Here is a 12,656-nt window from a genome sequence, read left to right as displayed (position 1 = left end):
TCATGAACCTCTGACCTTCTACCGCCCTTTATTGATGTTTCCCCCTCTTCGGCTACTGCCTCTCCTCTATACCCATTCATTTTGTCAAAACTCCATCACTGCAGAACAGCGCCGCTCACTCTCCGGCCAACAGTCTTGATGGTCGAGTACTGTCCGTTGGCGCCCATGACATCAAATCGACTCACGCTCATGGCGTCTTCAGTGTACCCGGAAAAGTAGTAGCCCACAATGACTACAAGGTAGCTGAGCAGCAGAATGCTGCCCTTGAAGTAGTTGCTCTTTCCTTCACCGTACATGTAGCTAAGCAGGAACACGCAAATGATGACAGTGACCATGTCCCACTGGGGGAATAGGAGTGAAAAGGTGTGTGCAGTGACGTCTTCGAAACGATCCGAGGTGACGTAAATTGCAGAGAACAGGACAAGAGCTGGAACTTGAAGCAAACAGACTTGAAGCGCATAGGCAGAACCAATTTCCATGGAGAGCGCAATGTTGCCGTTCATAGCGAACGAAATGGCGTTCTACAAATCGTTAGTCATTACCAAAATGTGAAAAATGTGGAATGATGTGCAGGCCAAACTTACCAAAAACTCGGTCGTGTTGGGGACCAACGCGAAGAGAGTAATTCCCAAGAACTTTTCATCAATCGCGAAGCCCTCGAGAACGACGTCTACAGTGTCCACAAGAATCTCGGCAATGATGGCATAGAGCACGGTAGCACCCATGAGGATGAAAGCACTCTTGCCTCGGCTCCAGTTGGGAGCGTCATGTCCACCGTGGGGCACTTGGGCAGTGCTGGCTGCTGCAAGATCTTCGTTGTCGGCAACGGTACCGGTACGGAGGGCCGGGGGACGCGAGGTAGCCGCAGTTGAACCCGGGGGAAGAGCCGAGGTCCTGCGAGGCATCCGCTCCCGTGCAGCAATCGTGGCCGCAGTGGCCGCCATCTCTGCCACCTCTCGGACCAATGCGTTGTTCTCCGCCTCTGAGAATCCAGGGATGTGAACAGTGGAGCGGACCGTATCGCTGCCGCTAGACTTCGGGGGCACGACGTGCGGGATGCTGACGCTGCCATTGCCAGCACTCAAGCCCAATCCGGTGACGGACCCCTGGCGGGAACTATCGTCTTTCTTGTTTGCAAGGCCAACCTGCTTGAGAGACTGGCCGAGGATGCGTTTGTAGAGGTGAGAGTCACGGACGTCGACTGAGGTGCCGGTGGTTTCAGCAAACGAGTGAGGACCCGACTGTCTAGCGTGAGCATGGGCGTGAGCGTGGGCGTGTGCCTCTTCGTGCTTCTTCTCGTCGATTTCAGAGTTCCAAATGACTGCAGCGTGGGTTCGCAGCGTGAACCACAGTCCCACAATGTAGGAGAGGAACAATAACGTGGCGCAAAAGTAGCAGAACGGACGGACAGCCTCGAGATAGAAACGATCATTCAGAGCCGGAGTTTGGGAGAAGAAGCATCGCTTGCAGTCGCGTCCGTCCCCGACAGGAGACAGACCTCCGCCAATGCCACCGTGGTTGACACAGTCCAAACAGTTGAGCTCGTGAGTGCCGTAGATTTGATAGAAGAGCGTGGGTCCGAAGGCGCCGAGGACGGCGAAAAGCAACATTGTCGAAGTGACACCGGCGGACCTGGCATTGAAACGCTGCGTCTTGCGCTTGATGGCACCAAAACACATGGAAAGACCCGGGAGGAAAAGAATACCCGCAAAGATACTTCCCACGATACTGCCTTCCACGAGTTGCCCTTTGCCCTGGCTCAGGGCAACGCAGTAGAGGAACACCTCGACAATGGTGGAGAAGAAAGCGTTGATGGCAGCACCGACACCCATCGAAGACTGTGCCGAGATGGAGGCGACGGCTTGACCGATGAAGTAGGCGAGCGGTACGATGGAGAACAGGCCGGCAATGAAGAGGAAAGCGGGTGACGTGATGAAGAGCTTCAGATCAAGGACTTGGTCGAGAACGAGATAGTCAAAGATGACGAAGAAGACAACTCCCATGAGGTTGATCAAGAATACGTTTGTGCCGTCGATGGTGTATTTCCAGTACTTGATACCGACAGCGCGGTATGTGCACAGCAAGATTGACGAGTGCGGCGTGTCAGCTGTCCGGGCGAGAACGATGTCGGACTCGAATGAGAGTGCCAAGGGGTGGCGGCGCAATTGGTCGAAGAGTAGCATAGTGACCTTGCCCATGGGAATCGAGAAGACGAGGAACCAGCAGATCAAGGATACCAGGATCAGCGAGGGTGAGAGCAAGAGGTAGAAGAACAAGAAGAAGACCACGCGGCCGATGTTCCACTGGCCTCTTCCGAACAAACGGCGCTTGGTCTGGGGTGGTGTCTGGCTTCGCTCTCCGCGTCGGGAACGGCCCAGGAGGCTGTCGGTCTCGCTCGGCTCTGAGTCGATGCTCCTGCGCGAGCGTCCAACAATGGATCGGCTGCGTTCAGAGCCCTCCGGTCCGAAAAAGAGACGGCCGTACTCCAGGTCACCACTTTGCCACTGCTCATACTCGGAAATGCTTCGTCCTTCGCCTTGATCCTCGTCCAGGTAGGCGTCGTCCTGCTCCAGGCGCACATATTTGCCGAATGGATAGAAGAGATAGCCAGCCAAGCCCCAAAGAACTCTGCCGTATTCCCTACCGCTAGGGGTTGCGGCGAACAGGAAACAGACCAGGGCGCCGAGAGCTGAGAAAGCTGCCATCCACCAGCCGAATAACAAGGTCCAGAGAAGGTTGAAGAAGACAAGCCAACTGTGAACTCTCCCACCAGGTGACGAATGAATATCACCCTCGGCATTCTTCTGCACCGAACGATCTTTCTTGTACAACGCAGGCTTCCACAACCTGATACCAAATGGATGGGTCTGGTTGATGGCCTGCTGACGATCCTTGAGCGTAAAGCTCTCGGCGTCGCTCACGTCGCCATCTGACTCTGCATCAATGTCATCTTCGTTAGGGTGTATCGATGGAACGCGCTCGGTTTCCTCGGGAGCATCCTCGTCAGCTCTAGGTGTCCGCGGACCATCCTCGACTTCATCGTTGTCGTCATCGTCGTCGATTCCAGTATCGCTGCGTGAAGATTGGACGCGTGATAGTGTGGTTGCCAGTTGGGGCCGGCGGCGAGTGCCAAAGGCGGTGCTGCCTTGACGGCTTTGTTGACGGCCAACGGCATCTGCCTCGACCTCGTCGATGTCGTCGTCAACGGAAAAGACTTCGCCGCGGTGTGGTGCGGATGGGTTGGTCGACAAACGACGGGGCATGGGAGGCTTTCGCGGCTTCGCAGCTTTGGGGCGTTCGGGACCCATCATGGGCGATCTAGCACTAGCAGTTGTTGTCGAGCGAGAATGCGATCGATCGTGGGCGGACGGGTCGGCCAGGTATTGAGAGCCGGAACCTTGGGTATGTATAGAACCTGCAAGCGCACGGGGGCATGATATCAGCCAGGGGGGTTTTCGCGTTGGGCGACTGGGTAACTCGGACGACCAAGACTCGTTTGGTTTCTGGGCATGCAACAACGCAGCAGCGGGTCGTACGTACCGTAGCCACCACCTTCTGGGCGCCTCCGCACCGTGTCGGTGGACTGGAAGGACTGGAAACTTTCGGACAGACCTTCGTCGCGGGAGGCGACATAAGAGTCGAACCTTGAGGGCTGATGACGAGTATCAGTGGGCGACGCGGTGGTCGAGCTATCGTGGGACTGATGAGATGGATGGGACGGTGTGCCCGGCCCTGTTGAGGGATCCATGGTGGGCGACAACGAATAGGGCGACGAAAGAGCGCGAGCTGTTTGGGGACGATGGAGCAAGATGGGTGGAGGAGATTGGCAAGGTGCCGGAGATGTGGGTTATCAGTGCAGGCGCAGGCGCAGGCGCAGGCGCGGGACGAGACGGCAACCCGGGGGTGGGAGAAGAGAGCGTCGGGTGGATTGCTTGGTTGGAGCTTGGAATTCTCTCGATGTTTTGCTATCTTGGAAAGGCGAGCTGGTGATTAAGCGATTTGAGGAGAAGAAACTGGGAAGGGAAAGAAAAAAAAAAGTTGTATTGTTGTGAGTGTCTGTGCCAGGTAAGGTGGTGTACGAGGTGCGGTTGGGTTTAGGTAGTAGGTCCAGGTCCAGGTCCAGGTTCAGGTTCAGGTTCAGGTTCAGTCAGGTTCGGGCTCAGTGAGGGAAATGTGAGGATTACTCGGAGAGCCCGATTATGGGTCGAGGAGTCGGTGACGGTGTCGGTGTCGAGGCCCCCCCCCTTCAGGCTGGATATCTGACGGGTCTCAGTCTGGTAGCCGAAGGTTTATTGCTTATCAACAATGGAGAGGGAGGAAATCGGAGAAAAGATCGAACCAGGGAACCAGGGAAATGTGTGGTGAGGTAGACCACAGACTGTAGGTAGGTAAGGTAGGTGACCGTGGTGGTGTGGTGTATGTAAACAAGCTAAGTATCCGTAGAAGGGGACCAAAATACATAAACACACGATCGATGGAAAGAAAAGGACGACCGGGGGGACAAGAATGAGAATGATGATGGGATGATTAGGCTATATCGGGTTCGAGAAGAAAAGCGCAGTCTTGTTCCATTCCCGTGCGGCGGAAATTGTTTACTGGGCCAAAGGTACGGACGGACACACAGACAACGGGATCCTTCCATCTGTCGTGCGTAGAAGGATGTCGAGCAAGAAGTACGAAGCACAAAGTATCGATGGATGACCCGAATCACCGATGCTGCAATTTGTGGTAGTGGTTGCTGGTGGTGGAGGTGGTGGAGGAGAGGAGGAGGAGTTCGTACCATGGAAGCTACTTGCCGGCTAACGGTGGGTGCTAGGGAAGCTAAGGTACCGATTGTGTTCCACCAGGATCTACCTCTGTACTTGCTCTTTAGTCTCTACACAGAACTCCGTACCCGTACACTTACAGAACGTATTGTGTGTATGGAGTACGCAGTAGAGGAGAGGAGAGGAGCGGAATGCTTGGGTCTCTCCTCCCCCAGATTCACACATATTTCACAGAGCAACACACCTCAATAAGGTGAGGAACTTGCTGCTGCTGCTGCTGCAGCTCAGAGGCATGCGAGACACTGGGCAGTGGGCAGTGGAGGTAGGATGGAATGTCTGAGTCAGGCGCTGCCCACTGTTGATCAAGCCGCAACCCCAAGTCTCAACTGGCGGTCATGTGTGCGATGTGGATGGCCTCAGATGGCGACTCTCCTCGAAGAAAAGCATGGAAGATGCTTTTATTGGCCCCGCGAGAGGGAGCGAGGACCACCGCGAGGCTGTTTCTCCTCCGCAATGTACTTGTCATCGGGGGGCCGGGAAGACTGGGGAAGATGGACAGGAGATCCCTCGTTTGTCAGTATTGTCAACAGGCATGGCTGGTTTTGTAGTAGCCTTTGGTTGGTGTTTACACTTGCGACTTGCGCAGACACATATACACACACACACACACACACACACACACACACACACACACACACACACACACACACACACGCACACGCACCACTTGGCCTTCTTTTCTTACTTTTGGCGGACGGTTGATAGGTAGAGCCAAGGCAAAAAGTACATGCACATCGCGCAGCGGCACGCAATCTGGGGGAGGATTACCTTAGGTTCCTGAGTGGAGATCAGTGGTACTTTGCAAAGGGGGCACTTGGGGTTCCGAAGGGGGGATAAACATTGGAATTCAGCGTAGGTGTGGATTTTGAAGCCGGCGATGAAGCGGACAGTGGAACGGGAGCATGGGTCATGGACCTGTCCCGAAGCAGACTAGCGCCCGCGTGCTTCAGAATCGCCGCTGGCGCAGGGTGCAACCTCCCATCAGCCGCCACTGGCGAACGTCGAATCCTCGAGTCCTAGTCCCCCCCTCACCGTCCCCATGCCATGCCCCTTCCAGGCTTCCATCGGGGTCCGTTGCCTCCCAGTCCCGTCTTATCCTCGACTCAACCTCACCTTAGCCTTCCCATAGGTTCCGGGCTTCCACGGCTATCACCTCCTCTTGGCCTCTTGGAAAATGCATCCCACGCCGTATATCATCTACAATCTCATGATGATTCGACATCTTCCATCACTTATTCGACATGTGCTCTGATCTCGTGCTGTGCTGTGCTCCACTTGCCCAACTGGGAGAGCAAACGTCACCGTGCTCCGTACTCCATACTTGCAGGCGCCTTTAGCGTTCCATTGCACCTTCTCTTGCAGCAACAACCTTGAGAATAATCGCACACGGACCATAACTCTTTCTATCCGTCGAACCCACAATTACCTAAGTTTCGGGAAACGGCAAGTCTATTCTTCCGAGATAATGCTTACCTAATGTTTGGCTAGGTACTCTCAGATCCTGTCCAAGCTCAAGCTCGAGATGGGAAAAGTGGATCGTGACTTTTCCGGAAATATGTCCATCACGTGACGCCCGGTCTTATTGAACGCGTCGACAGTCGTTTGCCTACTGCGGCTTGCGGCTGACTGACCGACCGACGGAGCCAGCCAGCCCAGCCAGACGTCCAGCCCTGTCACTCTATGAGCTTCCACATCGACAAGCTTCCATCATCACGACCCAACCCACCACCACCACCGACCCCGGCAACTTCAATCATTCAACCCATCACCACCCCGCCCCCCGACGAACGATTGACTCCCCTCACTGGTCCCCGATTGAATCCATACCGACGATAGCTAATCACAAAAGCAACATCACCGCCACTATCCGTCTTTCTCCTCAACCCTCGGGGCATCCATCACGATGGCGCTCGACAGCTACTATCAAAACAAGATCGAGGCGATGAAGCTCGAGATCCTCAAGGGTCAAGCAGTTCTCCGACGCCTCGAAGCCCAAAGAAACGACTACAACTCCCGTGTGAGGCTACTGAGGGAAGAGCTGGGTCTGTTGCAGCAGCCTGGTTCCTACGTTGGTGAAGTCGTCAAGGTCATGAGCACGAAGAAGGTCCTGGTCAAGGTGCATCCCGAAGGCAAATACGGTATGTCACAAACCCGCCAGCCCTGCATCCCATGCAGCTCGTTGCTTGTATCCCTCCCACCTCGACTTCGTGAGCCTCAATCATGCCAACATCAGATCAAACTAACCCCTCGCAGTCGTCGACATCTCCGACAATGTCGACATCACAAAGCTCACCGTCGGCAAGCGGGTAACCCTGCTTTCCGACAGCTATAAGCTCGAGAAGATGCTCCCCTCATCCGTCGACCCCCTCGTCTCCCTCATGATGGTTGAGAAGGTTCCCGACAGCACGTACGATATGATTGGTGGTTTGGATCAGCAGATCAAGGAAATCAAGGAGGTCATCGAGCTCGGCCTCAAGCACCCCGAGCTGTTCGAGTCGCTCGGTATCGCACAACCAAAGGGTGTCCTTCTCTACGGCCCCCCCGGTACGGGAAAGACGCTGCTCGCCCGTGCCGTCGCACATCACACCGACTGCAAGTTCATCAGAGTGTCCGGATCCGAATTGGTGCAAAAGTACATTGGTGAAGGTAGTCGCATGGTTCGCGAGCTCTTCGTCATGGCCCGCGAGCACGCCCCCTCCATCATCTTCATGGACGAGATCGACTCCATCGGTTCCTCCCGTGTTGAGGGCTCATCCGGCGGCGACTCCGAAGTCCAGCGCACCATGCTGGAGCTCCTTAACCAGCTGGACGGTTTCGAGCCCACCAAGAACATCAAGGTCATCATGGCCACCAACCGTCTTGATATCCTCGACCCCGCCCTGCTGCGTCCCGGACGTATCGACCGAAAGATTGAGTTCCCTCCGCCGAGCGTCGAGGCCCGTGCCGACATTCTCCGCATCCACAGCCGCAAGATGAACCTGACAAGAGGTATCAACCTCACAAAGATTGCCGAGAAGATGAACGGATGCTCTGGAGCCGAGCTCAAGGGTGTCTGCACAGAGGCCGGCATGTACGCCCTGCGTGAGCGCAGAGTTCACGTCACCCAAGAGGACTTTGAGCTTGCCACCGCCAAGATCCTCAACAAGCACGACGACAAGGAGGTGTCACTCGGCAAGCTCTGGAAGTAAGTGCATGCCCGCAGTTGGCGGGAGTATGCAACGAGAGGGACAGAGAGAGAGAGAGAAAGAGCAGCAAACGATCGACGACGATATGTTTACTCGGCTGGCGGAGGTCGGCAGGCAGACAGGCAGGCAGGCAGGCAGGCAGGCAGGGCGGAAGACTCAGGAGAGGCGGCGGTAGAAACAGCGTCTGCGCCCCATTTGCGCGCGCATGTGGCGCTTGTACGGCTAATTATGTACGACTACATAGAATCATGGAATCAGCCACCATGACATTACACCGTTCATCACATTTCTTTCTTTCCTTCTTCTCCCAGATTGGCAGTACTGGTAGGCGTTGATGCCACGTTTCAAACCAAGTGACCTCACCTCGCCTTAACCAACGCACGCCTGCATACCTTTGGTATGCCCCACCAAAAAATACTGTTAATCATCGCCGTTCCTCATCGTTTTACCCCTCGCCTTGCCCGCCTTTGCAAGGTAACTATTTCACGGTCCTCGAGGGAAATGCATGTGCTAGGTGGATGGAAGATTGGTGAGGAAGTGAGATGCTATCATGCTAGAACAGGCGTCCGAGGAGGCATGTTGAGTTGTCTCAGTGGTAATAAAAGTCGGTAGACAGATAAGCAGTAAACTCACTGCTGGTTTCTCAAGCTGTTGTCCTGACACGAATCCTGTACATGCCTCACTTCACGGTAATCGAACTCCAGGTTGTTAGGTCAAAGAGGGAGGGAGCAAGCCAGATGGCAGCTCCTCTACTCTCTTTCTTTCGTTCTCATTCATTCAAACGCCTCTCTAATGTACAATTCCAAGGGATTGACCGCAGTCGAGATCCCAAACATGCTGGCGTCGTCAGACACAAAAGTCGAGTACCAAACGCCATGCATCGTATTATATGCTTTGAAGTGCCCAAACGCCTTTAGCCTCATGCCTGACCCGGCCCTGGCCCTGGACCTCGGGCCGGTGTTTGTGTGTCTCTTTCCTTAGTGCCTTATTTGCCGTAAAAGAAAAATGCACAATGCTTTCTTTCTCATCACTCGCTGATGCTAGCATCTTCCGCCGTCCAAGAGGGTATCGCAATACGATTCTCCACGAGTTCCGTTTCCGGTCTTCCATCCGTCTCCCTATGTAAGCCGCGCCACGTAATTAGTTATCTCCTCTAAGTTGCAAGCTTCCGCTTCGTGCTCTTCCTCCCTTGGGAGAACCTGAGCTCTTCTCGTGCCATCGCCACACGTATTCAACAATCGTCTCGTAGCACAAGACGTATTGACGCAGGCTTTGCACCATGCTGAGTCGTTGGTTGCGGAAGTCCTCGACCGTCTTCTGGATGAGATCCATAGTGTCGCTGTCGTCCGCCAACCACGCTGTGTCTAATGGGGTTCTGTCTAGAGAGCCCCGTCGCACGTCGGCGCTAGTGCGGCGGCTGCTCGGAGTGAAATCAAATGTCTTGTCCCGGGGCGAAGACTCCTCTGATCCGCTCATCTTTATATCACCGTCCGAATCCCGCTTCCTCACGGGCTTTGTCGTCGTCTTATTAAGTCGTTGCCGCTTGAGCATATCGATAACGCTGTCGACAGTGCAGAAGGTACCGGTTCGACCACATCCCGCTGAACAATGCACCAGCATTGGCCTGGCCCTCTGGTCCATCTCCGGCTCGTCATACCAATCAATAGGGCCTGATTCCGGAGACGCACGAGCATTGCTCACGGAGGATGTATCGACCGGCAAAGCTGAACGTTGCATCACGTTGGCTAGGTCCACGAGGGCCAGCAGATGTGACGGCTGCGCAGGCGCTCCAAAGTCGGGCCAGGAAGGATAGTGCAAGTGAGTGATCTCACGAATGGGCGCAAAGGGGTGTGTGCCGTGGGATAACGCAAACTTCCGAATGATGACATGCGGCGTCTCGCCTTGTGGAGGGGACGGCGAGGCCGTTGCGTTGGATGCCTCCAATGTAGTCGTCGTCTGCGCGCGCCGGCGTCCGGCTTCCGCTGCAGCTGCGGCAGAAGGAGCACTTGACCCCTGGTTGGTGCGGTGCTTGTCAATGTCCAACGACACTTTCTTCTCCGATAGCGGCTTGAGCTTGATCGAGCCAAAATCCCTGCCTTGCCAGTACGGGTGGCATTTAAGCTGGCCTCCTTCCGACTCCGCGGTCAACATGACGACGACTCGGATATCTTGTTCCCAAACAACAGACCAAAAATCCTTTCTTAGATTAGTATCTAATACAAATATCGCGGAAGTCTTGCCGATAGCTTACCTCAAACGTGGCGGGGAGCGGGCCCTGGGTAGCGATGTACCTCTTATTGCTCCGAGACGCCTTGACATGACTGGCATTGACATAGTCACAAGCCCCCTCGGAACGACCTTGCAGTTTGACCCGAGCGTGCTCGAACGGCAAAATGTCTTTGTAGCGATTTTTGCCGCCCTTCTCGATACCGCACAGCTGCGGAACAGTCTTGTCCTTCTCACTGCCACTGAACATGGAGTAGGCCGCTTTCATCCGCGACTGCTCAGCCTTTTCAATGTTGAGGAACTTGTCTGATACTTGCTTGCCATGATCGCTCGGCTTAGAGGCATCACGGAGCCATCTAGGTAGCGTAGGCGACTCCAGGCCCGACGGTCGAGCAATGTCCAGCTGGCCAACACCATCTGCCAGATCCATGTTTTGGCGAATATTGGAGAAGAACGGATTGGCGTTGTTTTGTGTCATTGGTAGCATTACACCTCCAATGACAGGGGCGATGCCGGGCCTGTTGCCGTCATTCGATGCTGCCGGACCGGAGCCACTTGCTGGAGGACCGAACCCCTCATCCACAAGGTCGGGAAAGGCGTCAGCAAAGGCGTTGAAGCCACCGCGCAGGATGTACATGTTGCCGGAGTACCCTTCATTCGTAAACTTCTTCACCATGTTCATACACGTTACGGCGTCACGCTTCTCAGCAGAGTAAGCATCATAAACAACGAGGTGCTTCGTTGACTTCCACTGCGAAAAGCGCCCTTGCATGTCCGGGCTTTGGAAGGTTTGCTGAAGTTTCGTCAGGTTGAAGGTAGCTCGCTTTAGCAACGTCGTCGGAATGCAGAGATTGAGCGCGCCTTCGATCCGAGCTTGAGCATATTGCTGTGACACCCTCAGATCCAGGAGCAACAGATCACTTTCTGAACCATCAGCCTCGATCAGGTCCTTCAATTGCGATGGTGCTATCAACGATGGTCCGCTCTCCATAGTCGGTGGCAGAGTCTCGGCGCGTGGCTGATTTGCTCGAGCAGCACTAGGCGCTGGCGCATCGGGTTTATTTTGTGAGATAGATAACCTGGGGTGACGATCTTCGACTTTCGACAGTGTTGTTCTACGTTCAAAAGGCGACTCAGATTGCATCGGCGATTCGAATCTCGGCATGTTCAGATTCAAGATCTGTGGGGGTTGTACCGACGCCTCGGAGTTTCGCTTGGAATTCAACGAGGCGTATGCCGAGTCGTTCAAGCTTTGCTGGTCAGCTTCCTTACTCTGCTTTCGCTCCGTGGGAATTCGAGGTATCGTGAAGTCCGAGGCGTGGTCGCTAGCATGCGTATTCCACCGTGGCGGTCGAGGACGAAGTGTGGTCGGGTTCGGGGGAGCTTGCGGGAAGTGTGAGGAAGAGAGGCTGAAGCTCACACCGCGATTGAGATCGGCTTGCCGTTTGAAGGCCTCATAATCGGGATTAGCATCGATGGGAACCTGCTTGGGCAGGGCGGCGCCGAACGAGCGGACGGACGAAGTCGGGGAGCTCCAGTTGTCTCGTGGCATGGAGGCAGATTCTCTTGGATCGACGGACTGCTCGACAACAAGGCCAAAGTAGTTTGGACTCGCGGCTCTCGCCTCTGCCTGTCTCGCCGGGGTAAGGTTCCCAGGAGGCATGGACTGGCCCACCGAGTAGGGCATTCTTGGAGATGCCACGGGAGTAGAAGGGTTAGGAGTCTTTGCGGGCGGAACGGCGAGTTTGGACTGCGAGTGGGAGTGGCTATGGGAAGATCGCGGCGCAGGCGAGGGCCTGGGAGCTGAGTGAGGAGTCTTCATGGTGTAGTGGACGGATGTTGCGCCGTCGTTGCTCCTCTTGTCGAGCATGGTTAGTGTAGGTGTAGGTGTAGGTGTAGGTAGTTGTAAGGAGGACGGGATGTGTGTGAGAGCCACGGATGATTCTGGAGGATATTGTTCCGGACGGCTGGCCAAGTGTTGGAGGCCTTGGTCAACAATTAAAGCGCCATTCCGGTATGGCGGCGTTTTTTTTGGGGCGGGACGGTTAAGGCAAGGTCGGATAGGGTTCAGATAGATCGGAGGGAATGGGAAGGGAGGGAGGGTGTGCGAAAGAGGCTCTTTGAAGGGAAAGAGACAGGCAGTGGGGGTCTTTTAGAGAGAAAAGAAGGTTGCGGGGGATTCTGACGTGACGGCACAAGTGGCGATCTGAACCCGGTATGGACCTGGGGGGGTGGTTGCTTGGCCCTTTGCTTGGTTGAGTTGTGACTTTCTGGAGCGGTGATGGATGCCCTGGGCGAAGGATGAGAGAGCAGAGGCAGAGAGAGAGAGGAGGGGGATACACCTGATGGTTATTACTCTGACTCTGACTCTGACTCTGAAGCTACTCTCAACTGCGAAGAAGACAGGACGGTGTGGTCG

The 12,656-nt window shown here is 55.1% G+C and overlaps 3 protein-coding genes across 3 annotated transcripts; 1 reads left to right on the top strand and 2 right to left on the bottom strand.

Annotated features, from left to right (window-relative positions):
* Positions 1 to 95: 95 nt before the first annotated feature.
* Positions 96 to 3,748, bottom strand: N0V96_001102 (uncharacterized protein; the record flags this gene model as incomplete). The annotated part of the gene is made up of 3 exons (XM_065756125.1): positions 96 to 521; positions 585 to 3,415; positions 3,541 to 3,748. The coding sequence occupies 3 exons, from the start codon at positions 3,746 to 3,748 to the stop codon at positions 96 to 98; spliced, it is 3,465 nt and encodes a 1,154-aa protein (XP_065615365.1).
* Positions 3,749 to 6,729: 2,981 nt separating this feature from the next.
* Positions 6,730 to 8,014, top strand: LET1 (26S protease regulatory subunit 8; the record flags this gene model as incomplete). The annotated part of the gene is made up of 2 exons (XM_053195236.2): positions 6,730 to 6,964; positions 7,080 to 8,014. 2 exons carry the CDS (start codon positions 6,730 to 6,732, stop codon positions 8,012 to 8,014), a joined length of 1,170 nt encoding a protein of 389 aa, XP_053047206.1.
* Positions 8,015 to 9,151: 1,137 nt separating this feature from the next.
* Positions 9,152 to 12,107, bottom strand: Ptp2 (phosphotyrosine-specific ptp2-like protein; the record flags this gene model as incomplete). The annotated part of the gene is made up of 2 exons (XM_053195237.2): positions 9,152 to 10,207; positions 10,263 to 12,107. The coding sequence occupies 2 exons, from the start codon at positions 12,105 to 12,107 to the stop codon at positions 9,152 to 9,154; spliced, it is 2,901 nt and encodes a 966-aa protein (XP_053047207.2).
* Between the last annotated feature and the right edge of the window lie 549 nt (positions 12,108 to 12,656).

Source organism: Colletotrichum fioriniae, assembly GCF_027942845.1.
Source record: "Colletotrichum fioriniae strain IMI 355084 chromosome Unknown scaffold_1, whole genome shotgun sequence".
NCBI lineage: Eukaryota > Fungi > Ascomycota > Sordariomycetes > Glomerellales > Glomerellaceae > Colletotrichum > Colletotrichum fioriniae.
This window is presented reverse-complemented; position numbering and strand designations above follow the sequence as displayed.